Source organism: Plutella xylostella, chromosome 15 (assembly GCF_932276165.1).
Source record: "Plutella xylostella chromosome 15, ilPluXylo3.1, whole genome shotgun sequence".
Classification (NCBI taxonomy): Eukaryota; Metazoa; Arthropoda; class Insecta; order Lepidoptera; family Plutellidae; genus Plutella; species Plutella xylostella.
Window position 1 is genome coordinate 8,689,716 of NC_063995.1, and position 27,282 is coordinate 8,716,997.

Consider the following 27,282-nt stretch of genomic DNA (forward strand, 5'->3'; position numbering starts at 1 on the left):
ACAGGTTCTGGTTCACTCACTGATTCTCATTTATTTTATAAACAAAATTAAGTAACTTTAATTTCTTACAACTCTAAAATCTTATTTGGCGTGTATTTTATCGTTTATTTACAAATACATACGTATATATAATACTAATATTAAATACATTCATGTAGGTTTTGTGAATGTGAACTTTCAGGTTCGAAGTTCACATTTGTGTAGCATTTGTGGGAGGAGTGGGTACCCTACCCATTTTAAATAAAATAAAACTTTATTCCTTTTATATATTAAGGACCCACCCCTTACACACATAACATCACTATCCTATTCGAGCAATACTTTCACGGACACTGACATCTCATCTAGCGTTTTCTTTCATATTGCTTTGAAAATACGCTTCCTTCGCGACCTCGAAGAGTTGCTGCGACATCTTCTCGCTGGTCTCCTTGACCATGGCGGTGAGCTGGCTGTGCGGGTCGGAGAGCAGGTGGTAGGGGTGGTCGAACTCCTTGACCTGGCCCGCGTCCATCACCAGCACTCGGTCGGAGTCCATGATCGTGTTAAGCCGATGCGCGATGGTCAGCACGGTGCAGGACGCGAACTGCCGCCGGATCGTCTGCTGGATGAAGCTGTCGGTTCTGGAAGGTAAGGTAGGGTATGTATTAAACGGCTGTTATGGACCTCTCGCTATTGAACTCATTCGTGTCGTGTTAAAGAAAGTAGAGTCTTCCTTCAGCTCTTGTTAAACATTACAAAATTTTAACCGTAATGGTGACTAACACTATATTATAGTCAGATTAGCGTCAGCCGCAGACTGTACTGTCTAGGGCCTTCCGGACATATACGGAACAGAGGTGTGTCATTTGACGCAGCTACTTTCTTGAACTCCCAAAAATAACACATTAAAACTAATTAAGTGCACTCACTGCGGGTCCACGTTGGCGGTGGCCTCGTCCATGATGAGCACCTTGTTGGAGCGCAGCACGGCGCGCGCCAGGCACACCAGCTGCCGCTGCCCCACGGAGAAGTTGGCGCCGCCCTCCGTCACCTTGAAGTCCAGCGAGGGCACCGCCGCCTTCATGTCCACCTGGGAGATACGATTGGATGTGTTGGTTTTTTGTTATTCAGACAAAGACATTTAAACCAGGTCAAACGTGTAAGGTGTAAGTTACATCTGGATCAAAAAATACTCATGATGATGTCAAGTCACTTTAAATACTGAAATCACATTTATAATATCCCTCAGTTGGAAAAAAAATATTAAATGAGCCAATGCAAAGTGGTGTTAAGCCCACTACCTTTAGGCCCACGTACGTGGAGCCTTGAACTTGACCTATTAAGCTGTATTTTATTGATCGAGGATTCAGATTATTACAGCCACTACAATTATCGAAGGCAATTTTATTCTACCTACCCAGTCAACTTCTTAATTTTCAGGAAATTGCCTTTAGAATTTAAAAGTCTCTACAATGTTTATATTTACATATTTATCATAAAAGTTCCTCAACTTACTGATACCTGTTACAGTCCTATGACACCCCAGAGGGGCTCCACTAACCTCCGCCCTTTTCGCCTATCTTCGGTGGTGCTTTTGGCCTCGCCCCAGCTAAGTCCAGAGGCTCGTAGCGCGTTTTCAAAGTTTTCTGTTACCTACCTACCAGTAAATAAGTATGGTCATACCTGCTCAAGCGCCCGCCACAGCTCGTCGTCGCTGTACACGTCGAAGGGGTCGAGGTTGTAGCGGATGGAGGCGGAGAACAGCACCGGCTCCTGCGGGATGATGGATATCTTCGACCGTAGCTCCTGCAATATTAGACACGGTTAGGAAGTTCAAACTAGCTGTGAAACCCGTCAAACGCAGGTCAAGTTGCCGAACTGCACGGATGATCTTCGTCAGTAAAGTTAAGTACTTACATTATATGGCTTCATTGCACGTGCATGGCGCCATTGGCCGTTTTAGTCGAAATGTGTATTTGGTGCAACGGAAAATTCGATGAAGTAGAAGCCATTTATTCAAGTTTGTTACAATATTTGTAAAACATTTTAAAGGTCTTCCATGATGTAATACATCCAAGCGTTAAAATCTGGTCTGGACTAAGCCTTCGACTCTAAAACAACATATTTACACCCCTCCATTCCTCAATTAAATTTCGATAAATACCTGTAGTGCGACGAGCGAGGTGTCAACATCATCCACAAGGATGCGTCCGTCGATGTAGGCGAAGCGGAACAGCGCCGAGATCAGCGACGACTTGCCCGCGCCCGTGCGCCCCACGATGCCCACCTGGGAAGAACAATTACAAGTGTACAGTCTGCCAAATAGATACCTAGCCCGCCCGTGCACCCCACGAGACCCATATGAAAGAATTCAAATGTACAGTCTACCAAAATACTTTGCTGAAAAGAGGTACCTTACATGGGTACACTACAGAATTCCGAATTACTTTTTTACGAATATGAAAATAACGATTTTCATAATTACGAATTTCATAGTTCCGAATAATTCACAATCCCGAATTTTTAGTTTCCGAATAGCGAAAATCACGAATAGTATAATATACGAAATTTCAAACAACAGATTTATTAAAATAACGATAGTCAATTTTCCGAATATTATTATTTCGATGTTTCCAAAGTACGATTTTTTATTATATCGAATGGTTAAAATTACGAATTCCGAAGTTTTAGTATTCCGAAAATACAAATTCCGCAATGTTTCTTAGTGAATAGTCAGTGTTTATTAACAGCATAATCCGTATACAAACAAAAATAAATAAGCTATAGTTTACTATTTAACAAAACTTGACAAACTTTGATTACTCTATATTTGAAACGCTCCGCTCCGCTTCGCTGCGCTCCGCTTTGTTTTTCGATATCTATGTGCACCTAACACGCTCCTCCTCGCTTTGCTCGTCGTCGCACCTATCTTTAGGTTTAGGTTCTAGGGTTTTTAAAGTGCGTATGATTTGCGTTGATTTGTTGTGAAACTTAACAACAAATAGTTTTCTATTTAACAATATGTCTTTTAAGCCGTATGTTAAACGTTCCGCTGCGTTCCGCTTTGTTTTTAGACATGTTTGTGCACCTAACACGCTCCTCCTCGCTTTGCTCGTCGTCGCACCAATTTTTTGGTTTAGGTTCTAAAGTTTTAAAGACGTTTATGCGTTTTTGTCAAAATCACGAATTATCATATTTCCGATCGGGATTTTTAATTTTCGTGATTATAATAAATCGGTATTTTATTTTTCGTATATTAAAGTAATCGTATTTTTTAACGTTCGTGTATTTAACAATCGTAATAATAAATATTCGTGATTTTAATATTCGAAATTATAATTTTCGTGATTTTTATAATTCGGTGTTTAAAAAAATCGGTATTGCAATATTTCGTAAATTACATATTCGGTGTTATCAAATTCGGAAAAAAGTTTTTCGGAATATTTGGGTGTTCCCACCTTACATAGTACTATAACAAAATTATTTGCAAGCTTTAAGTATGAGCTTATAAACTGAAAACTATATATGTATAAAGGCATGATAAGGTATTTTCTAATGCTCACTCCACACAAAGAAAGAATATAATTTAAAAACTGTTTCAGTATATTGTCGTCGATCTAGCAGCGTAGTAGGATGGGGACTGTATTCACTGGTATTCAGGAAATATGTAAGTAAATAAGTAGCTTACCTTCCATCCGCTTTCAATGGAAATATTCAAGTTTTTCAGAACGGGCTCCTCGTCTTTAGCATATCGCAGATTCACGTTTTGAAGCAATATCTTTCCTTGAGCTGGCCAGTTTGGAGGTGTATCAATTTCTAAAAAAAAATGAATTAAAAGTAAGATGCAATTTATAAAAAAATTCATTGCGAGCACCCTATTCTTACCACCGCCTAGCAGACTAACCTACACGCAGGGTGGTAATAAAAGCTAGCACATTCCGAAATCACATAAAAAAGTTTGTTAAATTACCACCTTTTTCCTTTATGACAGGCCCTTACACATAAACCAGCCAATCCACACACGTGTCTCAACTCAAACCTTTAAAAACCTTCATCGCATCACTAGCCAGTACTCACGTCCAGTGAACAGGTTGTCCTCAGTCGGTATCCTTGTGTAGTCCAGCACGCGCTCCACGCTGGTGAGCTGCGCCAGGAACTCCACCAGCATGCGAGCTCCGTGTTGCAGGATGAACGTCAGCAGGTTGCTCTGCGTCACCGCCAGCCCCACGCTGCCCACTGCCACTGCGTCGCCTGGGGGGAAGGGGGAAATGATGTGTAACCAGTTACCGACGAGCTTGAGCTTGACTTTCGTATTATTGAAGCTCATACCAACTCTACTACAGCTTTTACTATCTAGGGTTGAATGGTATCGTTATCGAAGTAGATAAACTTATAAATATATATTGCAATTCCGGATAAACAATGCGTATGTCATTGGTGGAAGATGTATTAAATTCGTTATTTACGGGAGTAAAGATGGTGTGCAATCCGGTCAGGTCATTACGTCTCTCTTAGCTCCATAACGTAATTGAACCGATATCAAACACGGTACAGTGTTATTTAACACCTCCACAATTTTGCATGTACTTACCGAAATCAATATAGAGAAACACGAAGATGACGGTAGTCATGTACACAAGGCAGATGGTGTCCAAGTAGAGCCCGAACGTGGTGCCTCCGCCCAGGTAGCCGTTCCATGCGTAGGTGTGCAGATCCTGAAAAAAACACACACGTTTTATCTGACGAAAATTACGAATATAACTAATATCGCCCCTACATAAAAATATATTTCATATCTTAATCATCTAATTGGTACAATTTTGGGTCTTCTGAAATATGTATATGAATGATAAAGCTTTCCCTATCCATAGTCTCTACTGGAGAGCTCGTCTACCCATCGGTTATAGGTTCTTGGACAGATATGGTTCACTTACCTGGTGCTTATCGAACTCGTCGATGAGTCTCTGCTCGGCGCCCGAGGACCTGATGGTGGCGATGCCGCTCAGCGATGACGTCACCATGCCGAACACCGGGCTCTTCGCTGCAACACAACAACAAAATACTGTAGGATACAAGTAAAAAATACTGAAAACGTCTGAAACCTTTTCAATTTTAATAATATCTAAATACATAGGTTTTTTGGGCATATTTAAGGATATTTTCTCAAACATTTTCAAAATTCGAAGCACTAAAGTTGTTTAAACAGAATGACGAGCTGATACGATATGCAACACTAAACAGGAAATAAATTAAATGTCGATAACATAAAAAATGCTACTTGTTCTACCCCAGTACTTCCTACCACAACGTATAGTAGAGCTTATAAATGATCAATCTATACACAACTATAGTATAGATATATATAAACAAAAACTAACTAGTCCCCTCCAGCCGCTTAATGCTTTGCGCCGCCTTCATATAAACATTGACCGCGAAGCCGAAGATCACGAGCAGCACGGCCGAGGGCACCAGCGTCCAGTACAGCGCCACGGCGTTCAGCACCAGGATCGCCAGCAGGGTGCTGTAGATCTGGAACACGTCGAGCAGCGTCCGCGGCAGGATCTCGTCCAGGGAACCGATGTCCTTGGTGAAACGGTTGAGGATGCGACCTGGGGAGTAGAGGTTAGAGGGTTAGGGAATAGAGAGTTTTAGTTATACCATAGAATAACAAGTACAGTGTTATACACTGACGAATGAGAAAGTTCCAGTGACATATTATATATAGGGTAGCAATAAAACGAGTGACTGTAAATTACAGTTCTAAGTGTCAAAATTAATTAATTTGGGTTATAGAATTACTAAGTGAGCGACTGACTGCGAGTGACGAGAAATCAACAGAACAGCAACTTACAAACATTAATTTGAGTTACTTAAAATACAAAATGAGCAGCTTCATAATATTTGAGCGACCTAATATTTGTTTGAGTGTCAACGTTACGTCCTGCATTTTTTTCAATATTTGGCAAATGTATTTTTTATACTGAGCGGCATTTTATCTTAAATGAAGTGTTTCGAATACAAAAACCACTTTGAAAAATACACTAATGAGCAGATGATACTCTGCGTATAATGAGCTCACATTTAAAAAATAAAAATAATATGAAATAACTATTTGAAGAAACACTATTCTATTAACTAGTTGAGAAATTTTACTATTGAAATATACGGGTAATTAAATAAAACAATGTACTCCGTAAAATTAAAGTAATATGCATGCATTTATTTCAATCAAATGAACAAAAAATAAAATAAGACGCTTCAGTCAACTAAAAGAAACTTCTTATTAATAGTAAGAAACATTGATAGGTATGAGGAGCCCTACTACAACTCACAAGACTGCAACGATTCGTCGCTTAATATTGAAGTTGCCCTCTCTGTATTTCCAGTCGCTCACTTAGTAATTCCAGTCGCTCACTTAGTAATTAAGTCGCTCGGATAAAATTTTAATATCTGAAATGGATATATCACAATCCACTTTTTGTAAGCTCGTTCTGGATTTTATTATAAATCAATATTCGTCGTCAGTTTAGTTAATTTTTCGCTTACTCAAATTCATACCGCTCAAGTTATTAAAACAATATGTCATCATCAGTCGCAAAGTTTTTTTTTGTTCGCTCGTTTTATAATTCCCCTTATATATATGGAACGGCAATGGCAGGTGGAACTTTTTCATTGCCCGCGAGTGTAGTCGAGGGCGAGTTTTTGTGTGGGGTTATTTAAGAGTGTTGGTGACGGTGATATAGATTTCATGTAAGAAAATCCTTCTTGGTTTAGTATATTGCCATTCCTATGTATAAAGCTACTGCAAGAATTCACTTTGCGATACCTTTCAAAACAGATAGAGAAAGTTTCGCAATATACTCCAAACAAAGATCGCTATCCAAACAACTCGTTACAAGTTAAGAAAATACATTCGATCCCGTTTTGGTTCTGAATATTTAAATTTGAATACCCTATTTAGCGCAGAACCCAATCAAAACCCAAACCGTATTTACCTTTATCCGTTAGAATTCTTTAATGGTGATTAAACTTTTGTATGTGCAGTTTGTTTTAATGATTGGTGTTAATTCGCTGCGAGGCTCGTGCCCAGCGTAGCGGCGGCCATTACGCACAACAACCGGAAGTGCGTCATGTATTATTCCGGACGCTATATTCGGAGCCGCGGCTACGCGAGCCCGCGACAGCCTCATTCTGAAAATTTTAACGCTGAAAGAATTTGAAATGAATGCAAAGAACATTCGGGTAAGTGTATCGTAACGTAAGGATACTTATACTTATGAATGTACGTAATGTTAAGACAATACGATAATAGAATATACGACAAATCGCTGATATCCGATCATTTTGTGAGTATCCTCGGGTTGGGAAATTTCTAGGAAGAGATGGTGGCACTGCGAGTGATACGTACACACGAGCTCGCAATGTTCTAAGTCTGAATATATGGTGATCACGGAAATATTTTCTTGTGCATACCTACTGTTACAGCATAATTCTCAGTAGCCTTTTAGTTGTGTTAAATAACCATAAGTACCTAGGTATTAATTTTCAAGTTAATGAAAGTATCATCGTACCATTAAATAGAAGATTATGGTCAATTATCACGTTAATGTGCGTTTTTATTGACTGAACACTGCAATGAGCCACTGAATATTTTAGTAATACACATAAAAGTTGCTGAAATGTCCTTCCAGTTCAGTAAACTGATATTTTTCCAACTAGACTTTGAAATACGAGGAATATTCGATTTCATGTGTTATTTTAACGACCCTCTTTACTGTATGTATAAAATATCAATGTTTTTGTAACCGAATTGTGATTTAATTAAAATCAAATTACATATTCTATTATGAACAGACCTCTACAAACAACGCAAACATGTACATAGGTATGAAGAGAAGAAGAGACTGATACTTTCAAAGGAATTTGTAAATTAAATGGCGCAGAATTCGCGCATTTATCGCGTTGGCTGGCTCGGTCGAATAAAGGGAAATATGGTATCGTAAACCAAAAGTTAACTCGTGTGATAATTCTAAACCGGATACTCGGCTTAAGACGGTGATGTTGATCACCGTCTTAAAACCCTACTGATTACACCTACCGAGTAGAGTGGCTGAGACAGTGTCCTCATCCGAGCACTTTCGTTCATTCGAGGATCGGCCCAGGATACTGTCTCTTCACTGTACCCGGTAGGTGTAACAAGGGTAACTGTTATCTGTCTGGTGGGTTGTCTGGTAGAGATGCTATAAGCAATAAGGCCGCCTTTTTGTACTATTTTTTTTCTGTTTTGGTGCAAATAAAGAGGATTGTATTGTATAACACCCTGATTACACCTACCGAGTAGAGTGGCTGAGACAGTGTCCTCATCCGAGCACTTTCGTTCATTCGAGGATCGGCCCAGGATACTGTCTCTTCACTGTACCCGGTAGGTGTAACAAGGGTAACTGTTATCTGTCTGGTGGGTTGTCTGGTAGAGATGCTATAAGCAATAAGGCCGCCTTTTTGTACTATTTTTTTTCTGTTTTGGTGCAAATAAAGAGGATTGTATTGTATAACACCCCGTACCCACCTGACGAGCTCGTATCGAAGAACCTCATAACCCCGCGCAGCATGGTGCTGAACATGCGGTTGTGCAGGTTGGCGGAGGCCGTCACACACACGTGCGCGAAGGGGAACACGCGCAGCTTGGTCAGCAGCAGGCACGCGCCCACGATGCAGCCGTGGAAGATGATGTACGTACGCGTCGTGAACCGGCCCATCTGCACGTCCAGGCCTGCCTCTGTGGGAAGGTTTTGGTGTAAGAGCATAAAAGGGAGTTGCTACACGTCTAGGCCTGGCTCTGAGGACTGTTTATGATATAGGTGTTAATAAAAGGGAGATGCTATTGCAGATTGAAAGGGGATTCGGGTTTTTACACAGCATAGCAAATAAAAATATACAGGGTATTGCAAAAACCACTTTGGCGTTTAGGATACACTGGTTTTTTATTTCTTTTAAAGCACATACCTCTACGAGATTACTAAAACATGGCAAGATAATATCGAGCATATTTTAGACAGATCTTTCTATAAAATAATTTATAATCTAGACTTGTACAATTAATAGATAACATATTATACCTATGTAAAGACACAGTGCCCTTATTATGCAATCAGTTCATATCAAAGCTAGTAGGTATCTCCGGATTAGCGCTGGATTAGTCGGTAGTTTATTGCGTGATGCACTCATTTAGGAATGTTGCAAGTACCCAACTATAAATTTATAATGTCCTTCGCTTATCAGCCTTGTTATCAGTTAATCTAAATTAATTACCTAATTCAGCTCCTGCTAACTGTTCTTCATGAATCGCCACTTGGTTTGTCCTGAAAAAAACAGCTTAGTTAATATAATAATGTTATGATTCCTAAATAAACTTCTCAAGTAACTTAAGTATGGCAGTTAACTAAGAGGCGGCTTGAAGCCATTATATTGGCCATTAAAAGTGACCCATTTTGAAGAAATTACTTACTGAAAACTCAATAGTTCAGGGATTTATTAGTTGAGTAATTACAAATTGGAAAGTTATTACCCACCAACTTAAGCGAACTTCTTACGACCGAGAATCTTCTCTTTATTTTATGTTACATTGTTCATCACGGGTGTTCAGTATAAACTTAATGTTACAAACGTAGCAAGATTTTATATTTCTGGCAATTAATAATGCATGAATGCTGCAAATGTGGTATGATAAGCCAAAAGGGGGTGAGCTCTACATTCTGTATTTTTTTACAGTCCTTGGATAAAAGTTTTTCAGAATAACCCCTTGAGTCTGTTTTAAAGACTTTTTTATCACCTATATATTATTATCATTGACTCAATGTCTCTCGTATGCCTCTACATATACTCTTCGGCACCTCCTCACAGAAGCAGAACAATACCCACCAATAGCTGACCCAGAAGTCAGCGCCAGCGGCCGCGGCAGCCGCGCCGAAGATACACACGACAGTCAGGAACAGAGCGAAGCCGCCGCCAGCGCTGAAGTAGGCGGCCACCACGCTCCACTTGAGGTTCCCGGAGCCCCTCTCTTCGGCCTCCTGCTTCTGAGCCGCGTACTCGGGCAGGTCCATGCTCTCGCTCATCTTGGACTGGCTGTGCATCAGTTGGGGTCGGGCTAGCTTCTGGTCGCCACCCTGGGGTTGGGAAACGAATTGTGATGATTTTCTTTGGATTTTCTTTGTAGGTAGGTAGAGACATGATTGTACCTACTCGTATATGATTATTTGTTTGTATTTAATAGTCTCAGGAACTACTTAAAATATTTTGTAAACTCTCATTATAATGTAATATCGTTAAGTGGTAAAGGCAATTTTTTATCTCTGTATTCACACGGAAAACCCTTTAATGGCGATGCAAAGCTTGCGCACTAAAGCTATAAGTAGTCTAAGTAGTAAACCTACTTAGGTAGGAAATGTAAGTGCCTATAATGAGAAAAACACTTTAATTTCAGCTGAAGCCATGACTTGCTAATGGGGCAAAATGAGGCCATATTCCCATGCTTACAATATTTGTCTAGTGTTGCAAAACTGGCGTAGTAAGCCAAAAAGGGGTGAGTCAGGGCTTCATTCCATTTTTTTGTTCTACGACCCCTAATGCACCGAAAAGACTAATTGGCGATAAATATGTAATAAACAACTAACACATAATAGTGGTAAATAGGTACTTACACCAGTAGAACTAAGGCTTTTATTATCGTCTTTTCCTTCTTGCAGTGGAGACAGAAGCGTAGAGAACTCTTTACAATTCGCCAACTCCTCGAACGTGCCCATATTCTCCACTTTACCCTACAAACAGATACATTAGTTACAGACACCACATAAACGGTCATTGAACTCAGCTAGGGTCATTAGTAGTAACAAATTAAGGTCAACGATAACAATATTTGAGACAGGTATTGATCGATAAAACGTAATTTCCAGCTTATAATGTAAAGCCATCCAGTCATGCAGGCCGTTATCAGTTTAATAGATCACTTTATTACCTAAATATTGTATTATAATAGTAAAAAAGTATTACGCTAATATAAATTTTACCGTCAATATAAATAAAATGCATGACGATAGGATATTGGTGATAATGACAATATATTGATATTCGTTCTAATACAATAACGGCATCATAATATAATGTAGGTCGTACCGATATCCTCGACATACATTTGCTTTTCCTTCCTTTTCAGCTTGTTTTAGTTGTTAAATTACGAGTTATGTAAGTAGCTGGACTATAATATCGACTATAGGAACGTAATGTAGTCGTGCACTGGAACTCCTATCCTATTTTATCAGTATCAGCCGAAACTTTGAAAGCTTTGAAAGCTAGTGAACCAATATGAAGTTAGAACTCAAACATTACTTGAACATTAGGTTTTAACTGGGAACTATCGTACTATAAGAATGGTATTCCAGTCATTATTCCTATCTCCTATACCTATAGAGGTTATAACTGCTAGTGACGAGTTAATTTAGCAGAATCCCCCATATGAGGTTATATAGAAAATCATGTGCATTTCATTCATCCATTAATGTTATCTTGTCGTAGCACATACCTCATTAAGCACAATGATGTAGTCTGCGGCCTTGAGGAAGTGTATCTGATGCGTGACGAGCACGCGCGTGCGGCCGCGCAGGTAGCCGTTGATGCAGCCCTCGAACAGCTGCCGACCCACATTCGCGTCCACCGCCGACAGCGGGTCGTCCAGCAGGTAGATGTCAGCCTGGAGGGGTATACAATAATATTTATATAACGTACATGATTTTGTATATTGTCATTAATACATTGGTACAACGCAGCAGAGCCCTTACTCTGCTGCGTTTAGCGGATATCCGGAACAAATGCCTGGCACAAGACAGCAGAGGCTCTAAAGCTCTAAAGAGTGCAAATTATACGAAAATAAATTAAAATCCAAAAAGATAATTATATAAAAATATTATGATCATAATAGTTTTCTAGACGTCTGAAAACCCATCAAAAGTAACTCCTTCAAGAAACTTCACTAAGTATGTCCTAAAATAGATTCTTACCTCGAACTATGTTCACGTCAACAAGTTCGAAAGGGGAAGTTTCGATGAAAAGTTCTGAAAGTTGAACTAACAGGTGAAGAGTTAAGTAATTGTTCAAGAGCAAAGTGAAGTCTCTTGTCGAAGTATCGTCAGGGTCACGCGGGCATCACCCGATAGATTAACACTTTCACTTATCTCGAACTCACTTTGATTAAGTTGTACCGGATGGTATTGGCGAGCTTTGCTAGACATAATATAGATACTGTACGTCTGCTTGGAGCAGCTGTCTTTCATAGTATTTATTATCATATGATTAACTAGTGGACATAATTAGCCCTCTCGCACTGATTTCCTAACCAAAGGTAAAAGACGACAAAGACAAAACATTATTGCAATGTCACTACTAGTTTATAAGTAGATAGGTATTTCTATGCGATACATCGTTATGGGAAACTCATCGATACGCCATAGAAACCTTTACGTCTGCTTCAACCTCATGTCCGCCACCGGCCCACCTGTAATACTACTAACCTCTCTATAGACGGATCTGGCGAGATTGATCCGCGCGCGCTGCCCACCGGACAGCGAGACCCCGCGCTCGCCCACCAGGGTCTGGTCTCCGTACGGGAACTGCTTGAAGTCCGTCTCCAGCGCACACACTCGACACACCTGGTGTTCAGAGAGAATTAGTGTGTTGATTGATATAGTTAGGATGGTAAGCGTTTATTTGTGTATGTAGGTATGTTTATAATAAGCAATATCATGTTTTAGATGACCTCATTTTTCCTTGCGTTAAACAACTTTGCATCAGGAAAATATGTAGAAAATGCAACAGCTCTAAACTGTACAATTCTGTATAAAATTTTAATAATTCTTCATCGATCCGCCGCGCCGCGGGCCGCGGGCCGACGCAGCGGAGGTAGAAAACACAATTTGCCGATGCTATTACCTACCCTTTTATATTTTTCCGGTTCAAATGGCAGGCCAAAGAGTATGTTCTCTCGGACGGTATTGGGGAAGAGCCACGCCTCTTGGCAGGCGTACGAGATCTTGCCGAATATTGAAACTGTGCCAGACGCCGCGGGCAGTTCCTTTAGGAGCAGTTGCAAAAACGACGACTGCAAAACAAAACAATTTAGTATCGTGCTTACGTAACTCGTGCTTGTGTTATGCGATTCATATTAGGTCAGTTGCACCACGTAACTTCATCCGGGGAAATATGAAAAGATTTATATAATTTTCTCAAAGTGGGACGATAGCTACACCGTAGTTATTATCACTATACTTCGGCCGATGAGAGAATGCATTTTTGATGTTTACTTATGTCTGGTAAGTAAAGTTGGTTTTCCTGTAGTTTCTCAATGGTCATACTACCTCTAAAATGTCATGGAAAGTACCTTGCCCGAGCCGACAGCTCCAATGATGGCGCACAGCTTGCCCCGCGCCAGGCGCACGGAGACATTCTTCAGCGCCAGCACGTTGGCGTCGCCCACCCAGCTGCAGCTCACGTCGCGCACCTCCACCGCCAGCTCGCCCGGGTACGACATGCTGCGGCGACGCGGCAAGTCATTCGGGATCACTGGGGACAATGGAAAGTATGAAAGGAGCCCCGTAGAGTAACTTGTCAACTGTACTTTATAACGCTAGTGTACGCTAGTCAGCGACTGATATCTTATACACTGGCGAGCAATGAAACAGTTCCAGTTACGTATGGAATGGCAAATGGCAAGTGGGACTTCTTCATTTCGACTGTATTAGTAATAATATCACTGGCTAAATCTGTTCGCCACGGTGACATACTCAAGTCCACCTCCTATTTTTTCACTGACATGCTTAGAAGAAGGTTAACAACCACAACACACACATGGAAAATACCTACAACAACACGCGATAGCGCAGACGATTTAGGCTAAATTAGTTAGCAGATAATACAGATAAAGATAAATTTCCCTCTATTGATAAGGTGTAAGTATATTACCGTTCAGGCTGCCGAATATGGAAGACTTGGACTGATAAGACAAGGGCCGGACCGCAGCTTCGCCCAGGGATTGGCTACTCGACTTGCGGAACATTTTCTTCTGGCCGCCAGACACGTTCTTTATAACCAGATCGGAACGGTCCTCTGAAATTAGAATAAATTATTCAATTACATTACATTTCTACTGCACTGGTTCTTACAATTGGGGCAGCATTAAGTTTGCATATTATTCAATTCAAGTAAAGCATTCTTTCTTTTGAGTCGGACTACAAGCCTTACATTTTTTTATGTTAAGATTTTTTGTTGTCCTTTATATCACGCATTCTTGCGTTACATCGCAAAGTATGTATGTATATAGCATGGAGTTGCCTTACATCCCCATTTTATCACGGGAAAACCCAAGGTGACCCAAATACCACAATATCTCCTCAGAAAACTGCATTGTCATACATCAACCTTAACACGCTGACCGTCAGGTATATATCTGACTCACTCATGGCGAGGAACTCCTGCACGCGTCGGAGCGAGACGAACAGCTCGGCGGTGAAGGACAGCACCATGGGCAGGATCAGCGTGATGTTCACCTGCGCCGCCGCCATGAACTGCTGCAGCGGGTAGATCTGCAACACCATGCAATAGTTAGTTATTTAATCCTTTATGTCTTGCACAAATATATAAATAAGTGTGCAAAGGGTGGACTTAATGCTAAAAGCATTTTCTACCAGTCAAACCATAGGAAGTAAAGCACATTACATTATATCACTGTGTTGATAACGCGTAGCGTGGGACGCCCCTTTAACGGCCTTAGACAGGTAGTGGCTGTGTGGGGAAGTCCGGGGACAGAGTGTTGTAGTGCTCCTTGGGAGAGGCCAGTAGTAGACGATTACGGGTTGACGATGATGATGATGAACACACAACTCTGCATACATAAACAGACAGTAAAAAAATATCAAGGTTGCGTACCCCTAAAAACGATTATTTTAATGGGTCTTTGTGCTTAATTCTATGGAAGCTTTTAGCTTCCGGTTTCAGTAATCCATCAGGTGTAGGTATACACCTGAGGGATAACAGGTGCACGAAATATCCATCTAACTTTATGTTTAATTGTACACCATTATTATTTATAGCGGCTACAAAACCAATAAACTGGTCGAATAATTTCCCAATAGTAAAATTAAAATGACACACCAACCGATGAAAAAAAACTATAGAGCCAAAGTTTCGCGGTTTTCAGCTCGTCGAGTAGGTATAAAATTTAGCTCTAACAACGGAAGACTATAATATAACCAGTAAACAACGCAGTAATTTAATATTACTGGCTGATTTTATAATATACTTACATAAATCTATTTATAAATGTACTACGTTCATAGTTTTCTATGAAATTCTTAAGGACGGAGTAATTCAATCAATTAAATTTTATTGCCAAAACAGTTCATTTGTTTATTTAAATATCTCAGTTAAGGTCAGGTCAGGACCAAAACAAATAGTTGTATTTTGGATCAAGGCCACTGTACCTATAAATGAGAGGCGAAATGCCCTGCATATACTAATACCACAGAATATGCTAATACTTAGGTACTAAAGAACGCAAATGACCTACTTTGAATTTTTCAATAACACTGAATGGAATTTAATTCACCCCAAGTTCAAAAGCAAGAAGTAATAAAGCTATTATGTACGTACATACTTAAATTATTATGTTAATTTTACACAATAAAGGCAAAAGTATTAATTAAATAATTTTGACATCATTCATAATTACACATTTTCATTCTAGGTCTAGCTTGTCACCTATCTTATAGACGGCCATAAACCTAGTTTTGTTGGCAAGGTTTACACAGTCTGGGTAAATTTTAATTATGTTTATATTTGTTCTAGCTACCTAAGTAAGTAAATGCATTTGTTATGGTAGGAAAGCGGCTGATTCCCCGTTAGTTGGTAGAGTCAGCAAAAGACATCGCGAACACGTTAATTTTATGATAATGATCCACTGACGGGTTTCTTTTTACGTTAGGATTGCGGATAGATAAAATATTATTTAACTACCCACTCTTAGGATAATGCCGTTTGCGTTAGGTTCGCATACATATATGGTACCTACATACATATTTACTGCTGCACAGTCACTATCTCCTCCCATAGAATATCTGCTGCCGCTACACGAGTTCGTTATCGACGTAATACGAACAAACAAACCCGTATAGCCCTGCCTGTTTACAGATGGTGTACTCACGACGGTGGCCGAGACGGTGTTGCCGAGCAGCACGTAGGTGACGATGGTGAGGAAGAGCGCGGTCCGCTCCGTGAACACCATGAAGCCGAGGAACACGGCGCGGATCCGCGTGGCCGCGCGCACCACCACCATCTCCTCCCAGCGCCGCGCGCCCACCACCTTCTCGAACGGGATCTCCCACGCGTACATCTTGATCACCTGTGGGGAGCGGGGAGTGAGAACGGAGAGAGTACATGTGGGTCATTCTCTAAATCAAAGAACGAACGAACAAAAAATTCACGCAGATATCTACAACGAGATAGACCCGTGATTAGCGCTGCAGTTTTGTTTTTCCTAAGCATCAAAGCCGCTAACCACGGCTTTATATATTATATTGAATGCGTGATAATTCTTATTCGTTCTTTCGTCGATTTAGATAGTACCTTGATCGAATGATGAATCACATCTTGAATAATCTAGATTATAAAACATGCAAACAACAACGAACGGCCACATGAGCAACATACTTGACCGGCCATAGGTCGCAGAACGGATTATGGGTGCGATAAAATAATAAAAACTTAAATTTATACTGTGAAAGTAATGTAAGTTTTCAGATCAGACTGACTTGAATTCCTCATGAAACAAAGAATGCGATGCACTACACGCTCTTCTATGCTATGAGTTTTAAATTTCTGTCATATTTAATTATTGCATTAGAACTACAGTTGTCAAGCTTAACTCTCCAATAATAATAAAATTTTTCTTTACAAACTCATTATACTTAAATATCACATATGTATGGAGTATTACCAACTCAATGTGACCTAATTAGAATTTTTATCGATAGGTTTACCAACCTACATACGAATTGTCGTATTCGTAAGTAAGTATAGAATATTATGAACAATTCTCACATAGGTGAATGAATATTATATTGTAAGTAGAAAAGGTTGACTTTAGTACCTACCTACCTAAATTAGTACGTTTCATTGGCGATGGCGTTTCATATACGACATTATCGATTTGATATCATTATTTCTATCGTTATAATAGTTTCCAATATCTGCATTGTGTTTCATTCATGCATAATATCGCAGTCTCGCCTCCTGACATTTGTTCCGCTCACAATGTCCACTTATTTCACACAACAGTATTTTTTTATCAAATTTTCCGCTAGCGTAACTGCATTGCAGTAAATAATAAACCTACAGAGGTACACCGATTATTTCCTCCGTAAAACCATATTTTATAAACGCAAAAACGCAGCATAAACAGAGATCGTACATTCATCTGTTTTTTTTAAACTTCCATATAAAATGTTATTTTAATAAGCATACAACTAATAACAAATAAGTGATATTCGGTGTAACCACACGGTGTAAATGGCTATTAATTTTCTCTTTTGTCATGATTATATACGGGCTAACTTCAGTAACTTTATTCTTCAGGAAAGAAAAGTAAGTACCTGCTTAACTTACATTTACGTATGTAGGTATACTGCTTGTAGATCTAGATTCTTGTAAGTGCCAACTCAAAGCACCTTTAGTTAAGTACGCTATGTATGTAAATGAATTCAAGTATTAGTTTAGTACACTATAAGTAAACTACTGCATACTGTATACACTGCAGCGTGGCATGAGCCGTAAACTTGCCTGGATCCCGTTAATGACTTCGCTCATAATTTTGATCCGGGCGTCGGTTTTCTCTGCGGTCTTCATGCGGAGCGTGCCGAGCAGCCGGCCCAGCCCACCTGCGGGGTAGCACCATTATTATTATTAACTCTACTTAGGCCTAGTTTCACTATACTCTGTTAGGTCATTAATACCACTGTTACATCATAACAAAAGATTAGTTTATTTTATTTTATTTTATTTTATTTATTGGATAAACGACAGTAATAGACACCATGAAACTTAACAGCTAAACATAATCTTATAACTAGTCTATTATAGTGCCACAAACTTATCTGTTCCGGTGACAGTTCAAGTAAATGTCTAATATTTCTTAATTTTATAAGATTTTAAGTTTGCCCGTAGTGGTAATTTGCCCTTGAGGTTTTAATAAACCCATCTAATCTGTATCAATGTACAATTAATTAGTAAGTAATGAGATATGGATCAATTTAGTTCACTCTCACCGGAACAGATAAGTTTGTGGCACTATACCTTATATGTTTAGTTGTTGGCTTTTGACACGTCTGTCAAGAATTTAAGATGGATATGGCGTATAATTTTATTTTAAATGACACTTACAATGTAACATGGGTGATAATGATCTAACAGACTATGGTGAAACTAGGCCTTAGTGTTCTAATTAAGTATATTCAAGTTGAATGCTCGACGAGGGTTTACCTACTTAAGAACAATATTATATGTACTACGGTAGTACACTCACGAGCAATTAAAAAGTCAGTGAAATATGGAATGGCAGGTGGAACTTTTTCATTGCTCGTGATGGTTTTTTCTACCTTCTGCAGTAAGCTAATAACAACTAAGAACTTACTCTTTCAATTATTTATAATGGCACTCAATACTAATCCACGTAATTATCTCAATGAGTCGTTAACCCATAAAAAGGAGATACCTGATGTTTATATTTATTTATTACGTTTATTTATTTATGATATTTGTAGAGTGCTTACGAAGATGTGTAATTGTGTATGGTGAAATATTTGATCTGTTTGTGTCTGTGCGTAATGATAATTATAAATAAAGATAAATATAACTTATTAGCTGACTACAGGCGTGGTGTAATTACTGTGAATTTTAGAAATAACTAGCATTTGCATACGTTTTAGCGGGCCAAAGACCTTTTTTAAATTATTGCCGATCTCCAATAGGAGATGTAACCAACAAGACACATCTCAAGTGCCATGGTGAAAAATATGCCGTGACTTCGACGTCTCTAAACGGTAACCAAATTAATTTCTACAATGGACAACATTTCAAAAAACTAAACCTGCTTCAAATCGAAAACCATTTCGAGATTTAGCTCTAAAGACCACAAAAAAAATGTTTTTGTATTTTTTGGATGTATCATTTTCGAGAAAATCATAAAATAGTAAAAAAGTGATGATGACGTCATGCATCAGGTGGGATGCATTTTGATGATCAAAGCCTATAGATTTGAAAACAAAGTAACTGTCACTTTCATTTTTGATTGACGTTGACGTTTTATCGTGACGTTGTTGTTTATTTGGGTCATTTTCATTAATTCTGTTCTGACATTTTCTGACTATTTTTTTTATTTATTATTAAGAGATGACCTCTATATAATATGTCCCAGAGCATGCCACCGCCTACACAGCTGAAAAAATGCTTCTGCTTATTTTTTTACATGATAAGTACCTACTTTCCATCATTAGAAATATCAAGGTCATTTGAAAATGACCCATTTGTTGGTTGGCATGTAAACAAAGTTTAAATGTCACTTGTCAGTGTCATTTATGTTTTTTTTCGAGACTCAGACAATAGACAAAAATAAAAATTGAGCCTAATATGTGACGTCACTTCCGGTTTTAAAATAATTAACTTTAACGTTAAAAATAACATGCAAAAATTTATGTATATACAAAATAAAAAAATACGGGTCCACTAATTTTCTATAAACTTTCCGAATAACTAATAAAAATATAGGGTAAAGAAAATGAAATGTTGTCCATTTCTGGGAAGGCACTGACTCCTGACATACAGGTGCTCCTTGTTTAGAAGTCAAGGCGTCACCATATATATAAAATATGTTTATATTTCACAATAAAGTTAGGGATATGTTTACGTTAATTCTGAGGCAAATTTCCACTAACCTTGCATGGGCAGCGCGATGACGACCAGCGCGGCGAGGCCGATGAGAGCCGCCACGCCGGCCTGCCGGTAGCCGAGGTAGCACACGGCGGTCAGCTGCAGCGGGATGATCCACACGTAGTGCAGGAACAGGAACGCCAGGTCGAAGCGCTGCAGGTCGTTGGAGAGCAGGTTGACGACCTTCCCGGCTGTGGTCTCGCCGAGCGAGCCGTTGTCCATGCGCATTATCTGGGTGGATTGGGGAAAGAAAACAAAATTTTCAATATTGATTTCAGTATTGATGTTTCAGAAAACATACGGAAATGTCGTAGGTTTTATTCTTGGCATAGTAAATCTTCCAGATCGGGTTGCATGATTAAAGTTGCCATGCAACATGCACGACAACTTTATCGATTTAGATACCACCAATCACATCTGAGTTTTAAGGCGAATCGAGATATAGTGATTTTTATCTACATCGCTGCGCAACAGCCGCCGTTAGAGCTTGAAAACCTGACAGTCACATATTAAATAATGCAAATTTTATTCAACTGTAAGTGAATAAGTCGTGCTAATTTATCAGTACCCTCGACATACCTTTCTAAACATAAGCGTGCTGGTAGCAATGCGCAGCTTCATGCCGAACTGCTGGCAGTAGAAGTTGCCCTGGTGGTTGAGGTAGGCGGCGCTCCAGTTGCACGCCACCATGCCCACCGTGTAGTACGTGGCCGTCGTGCGGGTCATGGTGCTGTCCACCGTCCAGTAGCTCAGCAGCTCCGCGAACAGTAGCGGGGATAGGGTGCTGCGGACAATCATGACGATATTACTAATATCTAAACCGAAGAATGATGAGTATAATTCATTCATTAACATGGCAAACACTTGTGTGCGTTTGTTACAGATACACAAAACCTATCATAATCAAGTCTGCAACCATCCCATGCTTAACTAAGTTACAATTAAAAAAGCACTCTGACGAATTGAGATTATAAATCCAACGGCTATCGTAGCAAAAAAACTGGAAAGTAACTTGGCCTAGCCAGTAGCAAGTACTTATAAGTTTTACTTACCGAAAAGTGATATATCCAAACTGCATAAGGCCGCCAGGCACGTAAGACCAGAAGAAGGTCCTGAACAACACCTTGGGGTACGACGGCTCCCGACCCTCCAGCTTGGCTTGAGCTTCTTCTTCGAACCATTTTCTGTGAATAAATTAAAATAGATGAGTATACACTTCTTTATTTACCAAAATAAAGAGCGGTGATAGCTCAGTCGGGTAACCGCCTGCTTCCGACACTGACATGTACCGGTGAAGGAAAACATCTTGAGAAAACCTGCATATCTAGATTTAGCACATCTAGATATGTTAACCCACCAACCCGCAGTGGACCAGCGTGGTGGGAGTAAGAGCGTTGTAAGAGCTTTTCCGGCTGCAGAGCGTGTTATCTTGGCGTATGCGTTAGCTACTTAACAGGATGAATCTTTTAACATAGTCTAGTCTTCTTACAGTTTAAATGAACAATGCAACTCGTGAAATTAATGTTCGTTTATTGCAGTATAATAATATGCTTTGACCAGTTTCCCTATTTCCGAGTATTTCTAGCAATAATGATACCATTTTATTCAGCGAAATTATAATTCGCTGGTTTTATTACGGCGTTGTCAGTAGAACAAAGTATGTTAAGTACTTAAAGTGGATCAAGGATCAAAATCTGTATCTATAGATTCTATAGTATAAAAAATATCTGTTTTGGCATAAAAAATATGGACATAATCATATTTTATATCGCAAATTATTTACTTCACACAACAAACACACGGGTGAATTTCCCGCAGCCAAAAATTGCGTGGCATCAATGAAATCGGTACTAAAAAACCAAGTTATAATTTTCTAATATTTTTTTCCGGTTAACTGAAATAGTTATCTATGTGTAGCACTAAATATTTTATCAATAGGATTAATGGGTATTTTTAAAAAAAATATTAAACCTCCAAATCTTTCATTGCCGTGTCTGTCCCCTCGTCACCACGTTTTGTATTATTCTTCATTGACGAAAAAATATTGAGTATTGATAGTTAAACTTAGTTTCATTTGATACATTAATAGTTAAAGTATTGTTACGGAATACATTTATTCAAATATATAAAGAATATAACGAACGGTAAGTGAAAATTCATGTGTCCCAGAACTTCTGTTCATCGCCGTGTCCTAAACATGATCAAGGATATTGTTTTACCTATGAACTTGGGTGCCCCCCTCAGTGCGCTAATCGTTTCTTACAAGTGTCGCCTAACTGCTCGACGTGGAAGGAGGTACATCGGTGCCCGCGTTTTTGCGCTATAGTGAAAATCAGTAAAAATTTTGGGGACTGGACATTTTTTCTTTCATTGCCGTGGATAGATATAACTTCTTTAAAATTAAGTTTGTCTTCTAGAATAATCATTCAAAAGAAAGCTTTTTGAAAATATTTACCTTATAAAGTGTTTATTTCTTCAAATAGTTAATACTTTTTTAGTTATTTATATTTAATGCCTTGGTTTTCATCGCCATGCTTTCATTCCCGTGGCTTCCGTGGCCAATATTTGCTATGGCAATGAAAAAAAAGCCACGGCAATGAAAAAATTTTCATTGCCATGTCTTGTAAAATAATTTGTATTCATTGCCGTGGTTAGGTTATTCATTTCCGTGGCCAGGTTATTCATTTCCGTGACTTATGTTTTCATCGCCGTGGTATGTATGATTAGGCAAAGTAACATATCTTTACCATCTTTTACCTGTAATACAGGTAATACCGATCACTGACATATTATCTATAGGACTAGTCAAATTACCTCTTTTTGCAGTGCGTTAAAACGGGTGCGTATCGCGATGTATAAAAACGAAATATATAATATTACATTAATAATAACAATCACAACATAATTATAATGAACGTTATGTATAAAGAAGATCGGTGGTAGCTCAGTCGGGTAAGCGCCCGCTTCCCACGCCAGTAATGCGGGTGCGAATTCCGGCGCTGACATGTACCAATGTGTTCCTTTGAATTTAAATACAATGTATATCATCGCTCTTACGGTGAAGGAAAACATCGTGACGAATCCTGCATATCTACCTATTTATTTAGCACATCTAGATAATATGTGAACCCACCAACCCCCTGTGGACCAGCGTGGTGGGAAATGGTCCAAGCTTAGAAAGGCAGCTTAGACCTTGGAATAGAATATTCACATTGCACAAAGGTCCCATTCGGGAGAGCCAGGTGCAGGTACTTACACCTCCCACAGATAGTAGAACAGAATATAATAGAACATACATCTCTGCAGGAACTCAGCTGGATGCTAAGTGGCCTTAATGCTGCTTGCAACGTGTAGGCCTCCGTACGAACTTGGGCAAGACAAAAGTCATGTAGAATGTCCACATAAAACCGGAGCCGGTGATCGTTCGTGATTCGTGAGACAACTATCGAAGTTGTGCAATAATATGACTACCGGAGGCAGACTATTCGGCTAGGCAGAAGCAACTTCGACAAGGAGGCTGAAAGGCGCATCCAACAGTCTTCAACCATTGCGCCCTGCCAGTTATGAAATATGGTGCAGAGACGTGGACACTGATGGTGGGACTGGTCCACTGATTTAAAGTCACTCAGCGTGCTATGGAGAGCTATGATTGGGGTTTCTCTAATGGATGGTATCAGAAAAGAGGTTATTTATACGTCAGAGGACTAAGGTTACCAACATAGCTGTCAAAATATGCAAGCTTAGGCAGGTAGCCGGTAGTGGCTGGATTCGGAAGACCGAGGACCGAGTGTTGTGGCGCTCCTTGGGAGAGGCCTTTGTCCAGCATTGGATGATTATAGGCTGATGATGATAACATGTACATTTCATATTATTATACCAATTAAAATATACTATGATTTAGCATAAAGTTCATAAAATATTCTATCATATCACATAATCTGTGAAATTACACAACACCATCAAAACCTCAAGCACCACAACCTAAAGATAGGTGCGATGACGAGAAAAGCGAGGAGGAGCGGTTAAGTGCACATGTTCATCAAAAGCGAAGCGGGGCTACATGGGGGGACGCTCTATGTTTAGGTTTTGGTGCAAGGAGTTTTGACTGCGTTATTATTATTGGGGCTATGTAGGGGGACGCTTAGCTGACCAACATGCGCACCTAACCGCACCTATCTTTATATTTTGGTGCTAGGTGTTTTGCCGGTGTTTTGTAATTCTGCACAGATTATGTCATATTATAGTATATTTTATGAGTTTTACATAAAATGAACAGTATACAAATTGGATATACCTTGTGAAAATATAGATGTTATATCAAGGTTTATGATCAAGGTTTGTGAACGTTATTAGTGTGAAATGAAACATTTTGTTTTATACGCCGCAATACGGACCCCACAATGCTACTTAGAGAATTCCATACTATTTTCTTATTTTTTATACATACTGTCGTTCTTTCTTTCGTTCTAATATCTATCCAAATATTTCTGCCATACATTCATACATACCTGTCTAAGTTTGCGTTTCCTCACAGTCTTTTTAAAAAATTGCAGTGGATTGATCCTTTCATTCCCATTATATACAGTTCTTTCATTGCCGTGGAAGTTTGTTTCATTGCCGTGGGCCTTTGTTTCATTGCCGTGGACGCTTGTTTCATTGCCGTGAACGCATGTTTCATCGCCGTGGCACGAAATTTTTAATCATCCGTATCTCGTTAAGTTTTTAACTTATCTGCTACCCATTTAGTGAGAACACTAACATTAACAAAAACTTTAATAAAAGCGTTTTTCTAATATATAAAACCTTAAGATAAAAAAGTCCACGGAAATGAAGATTTTTTAGGACTTGTTGAAATCCACCCACACACGTGTTAATCGATCGAGATAGCAATCTTTGTAGGTATAATCGGTTTCTTTAATACATTTTCAGTCACCTATACTTATAATGTACTTACAAATTTTCAGGTGTACTTTGGATGGTAATTGATAAATATTGATGTCATAATATTATAGATTTGATTAATTATTATCATGATTACGCCAGCAAGTTGACTGTTATAAAAAGTTTCCAGAATAAAGTTAACCTGATTTTACATAAATATACTTAAGTAGACTGAGCAGTAGAAACAAACTGACTGTTCGAGCTGGTCGCCCACCAGCTTGGAGTCGTAGCAGGGCCGCGAGGGCACCAGGTCCACCTCCTCCAGGTCGCGCTGGTTGCCGTGGTAGAACAGCGGGAACATCCAGCACAGAAACAGCCGCGAAAACAACCCCGGAGACTGCTTCTGGGGCGGCAACACATCCTCCGCAACCTTCACCCCCATTCTTATATCACTATTAATTAATTAATTATCTAGATTACTAAGATAAAGCTATGTTTTATTTACAAAAACTAAACAAACAACTGATGCACGATAAACACAAGCCACATGTTCGCTGGTGCCCGCGCCACACTCGAATGTCTTATCAAACGGCGCGAATTAAGTAGTTACACCGTTTATGTGTATGACGATCCGCATCGACCTATCTGATATCAAATATTCATTATAATCTTATCCTGAATTACGTGCCGTCTCTAGGGCGAGAGGCGACGCGTTTTCATTCGGACCGCTTCTTCGCTTAGCAAAAAAATACGATATGCGTACCATTTTTAGTAAGTATTTCATTTTTAATTTTGTAGTTACAGTTACAGCCCTTAAATATTAATATAAGTGGGAGGTCATTATTAATATAGTACTTATATATTTTTTTGTACTTTGATCTTTTCTTGCATATACACTGACGGGCAATGAAAAAGTTCCACTCACAAAATGCCGACACCAAACGACCCCAATTTACAATTACAAATATTTCATTTTAAATTTGAACAAAATATTACAGTTTTTGGTTGGTCGTATCCTGATGTCTCTTAAATGCACTTCAATGTTGCAGAATACGTCCTTAAGCTATCCTTTTCAGTTTACGAGTACCTACATAATTTGGTGCTTTTCTCAGTGGAATCTTTTCATTGCCCGTGAGTGTAATTTCTTTCCTCGGAGGTAGACTCGTAGATTACTCTTAGCAATAAGGCCGCCAATTGTAGCTTCTATTTTGTGTATTTCTTTTTGTAATTTTTGTGTTGGTGTGCAGGAGTTCGTACTGCAGCAATATTTAGATATTGGAATATATCCGTACGCAAATACAGTATGTTTGCCTTATTTTTATTAGTGTATGCTGTGTGATGTAAAAGCTCCTACTTAGGAATTAGACCGTGACAATATTAATTTTATTAATCCTCATCTATAGAAAACTTAAACAAAGGAACACAGCATTATTTAGTATTATAGGTATTTATTATATAACTGGGTTTAAAGGAATGGTCGTAAAGCGAAAGACCTCTTCGTCGAATAATGAATATGCATTTTATCTACTTAAGTACATACTTACTTATATTAATGTGTATTATCATCTACCACTCGTATCTCATACCGTATTTGCTCATTTTTATAGAACTTTCGTGATGTTTTTGTACAGTTTTCGGGCACTACAGCGATAAGTTGAATAAAATGTAGGCGCAAACAGTAATAATATGGGAATGGCAAAATAAGTAAGACACCAAAAACAGATTTCATAGGCAGTCAATTAATGTTTTGAATGAGTATTAAAAAGGTATAATATATAGTAAGCCGAAAGGATATGACTCAGGGGGTCATTCTAAACTACTTTTGAAAATTTGCGAAAAAAAATATTGCACATAATAGGAACTAGGTCGGTTCCGTTAACAAAAACGGGGAGTAGAGTTATTAACCGACTTCAAAAAAAGGAGGAGGTTCTCAATTCGTCGGGATCTTTTTTTTTTTTTTTTTTTTTTTAATATTTTTTTTTATGTATGTTCACCGATTACTCCGCCGTTTATGAACCGATTTTGAAAATTCTTTTTTTGTTGTATTGGGTTGAGCTCCCAGGTGGTCCCATTTTTTTTTCAGAATTTTATCTCACCCCCAAGGGTGGGTAAAGGGGTAAAAACAGGGTATGAATTTCCATTTTGGGCACATATTAACCGATTCTAATGAAATTAAGAACGTAAATATAGTTCTTATAACAAAAAAATATGATGGTGACCTTGAGCTGATCTGATGATGGAAACGGAAGGCAGTCAGGGGAACTCCTCAACGGTATATAGCAACTACTTCGTGTTTAGGCTTGAATGATTCGTATTGATTAGTAGGACTTTTTGGTATCATTTGCACCTTACTTTTGATTGAAAATTATTACAAATAAACTAAAAACTATTAAATAA

General features: G+C 38.9%; 1 protein-coding gene across 1 annotated transcript; it reads right to left on the minus strand.

The window, feature by feature from the left end:
• Positions 1–5: 5 nt before the first annotated feature.
• LOC105386993 (ATP-binding cassette sub-family C member 4) lies at positions 6–25,476 on the minus strand. Its single transcript, XM_048626059.1, has 25 exons — positions 25,140–25,476; positions 21,057–21,188; positions 20,584–20,788; positions 20,010–20,235; positions 17,860–17,957; positions 16,226–16,423; positions 14,483–14,609; positions 13,990–14,133; positions 13,409–13,590; positions 12,965–13,129; positions 12,543–12,680; positions 11,558–11,725; positions 10,680–10,796; positions 9,898–10,145; positions 9,289–9,338; positions 8,546–8,755; positions 5,358–5,588; positions 4,914–5,020; positions 4,571–4,694; positions 4,057–4,230; positions 3,668–3,795; positions 2,144–2,266; positions 1,663–1,785; positions 909–1,069; positions 6–620 (listed from the first exon to the last, which is right to left on the minus strand). Exons 1-25 carry the CDS (start codon positions 25,325–25,327, stop codon positions 341–343), a joined length of 4,047 nt encoding a protein of 1,348 aa, XP_048482016.1. The 5' UTR covers positions 25,328–25,476; the 3' UTR covers positions 6–340.
• Between the last annotated feature and the right edge of the window lie 1,806 nt (positions 25,477–27,282).

Bases quoted from the DNA above. Each gene is read 5' to 3' on its own strand.
- LOC105386993 (XM_048626059.1), bottom strand. From the start codon at position 25,327: ATGGGGGTGAAGGTTGCGGAGGATGTGTTGCCGCCCCAGAAGCAGTCT. The intron at 14,610-16,225 runs GTGAGTACACCA...ATGGTGTTGCAG, and splicing joins ACACCGTCTCGGCCACCGTC to ATCTACCCGCTGCAGCAGTT. The intron at 4,695-4,913 runs GTAAGTGAACCA...TGTTTTTTTCAG, and splicing joins ACGAGTTCGATAAGCACCAG to GATCTGCACACCTACGCATG.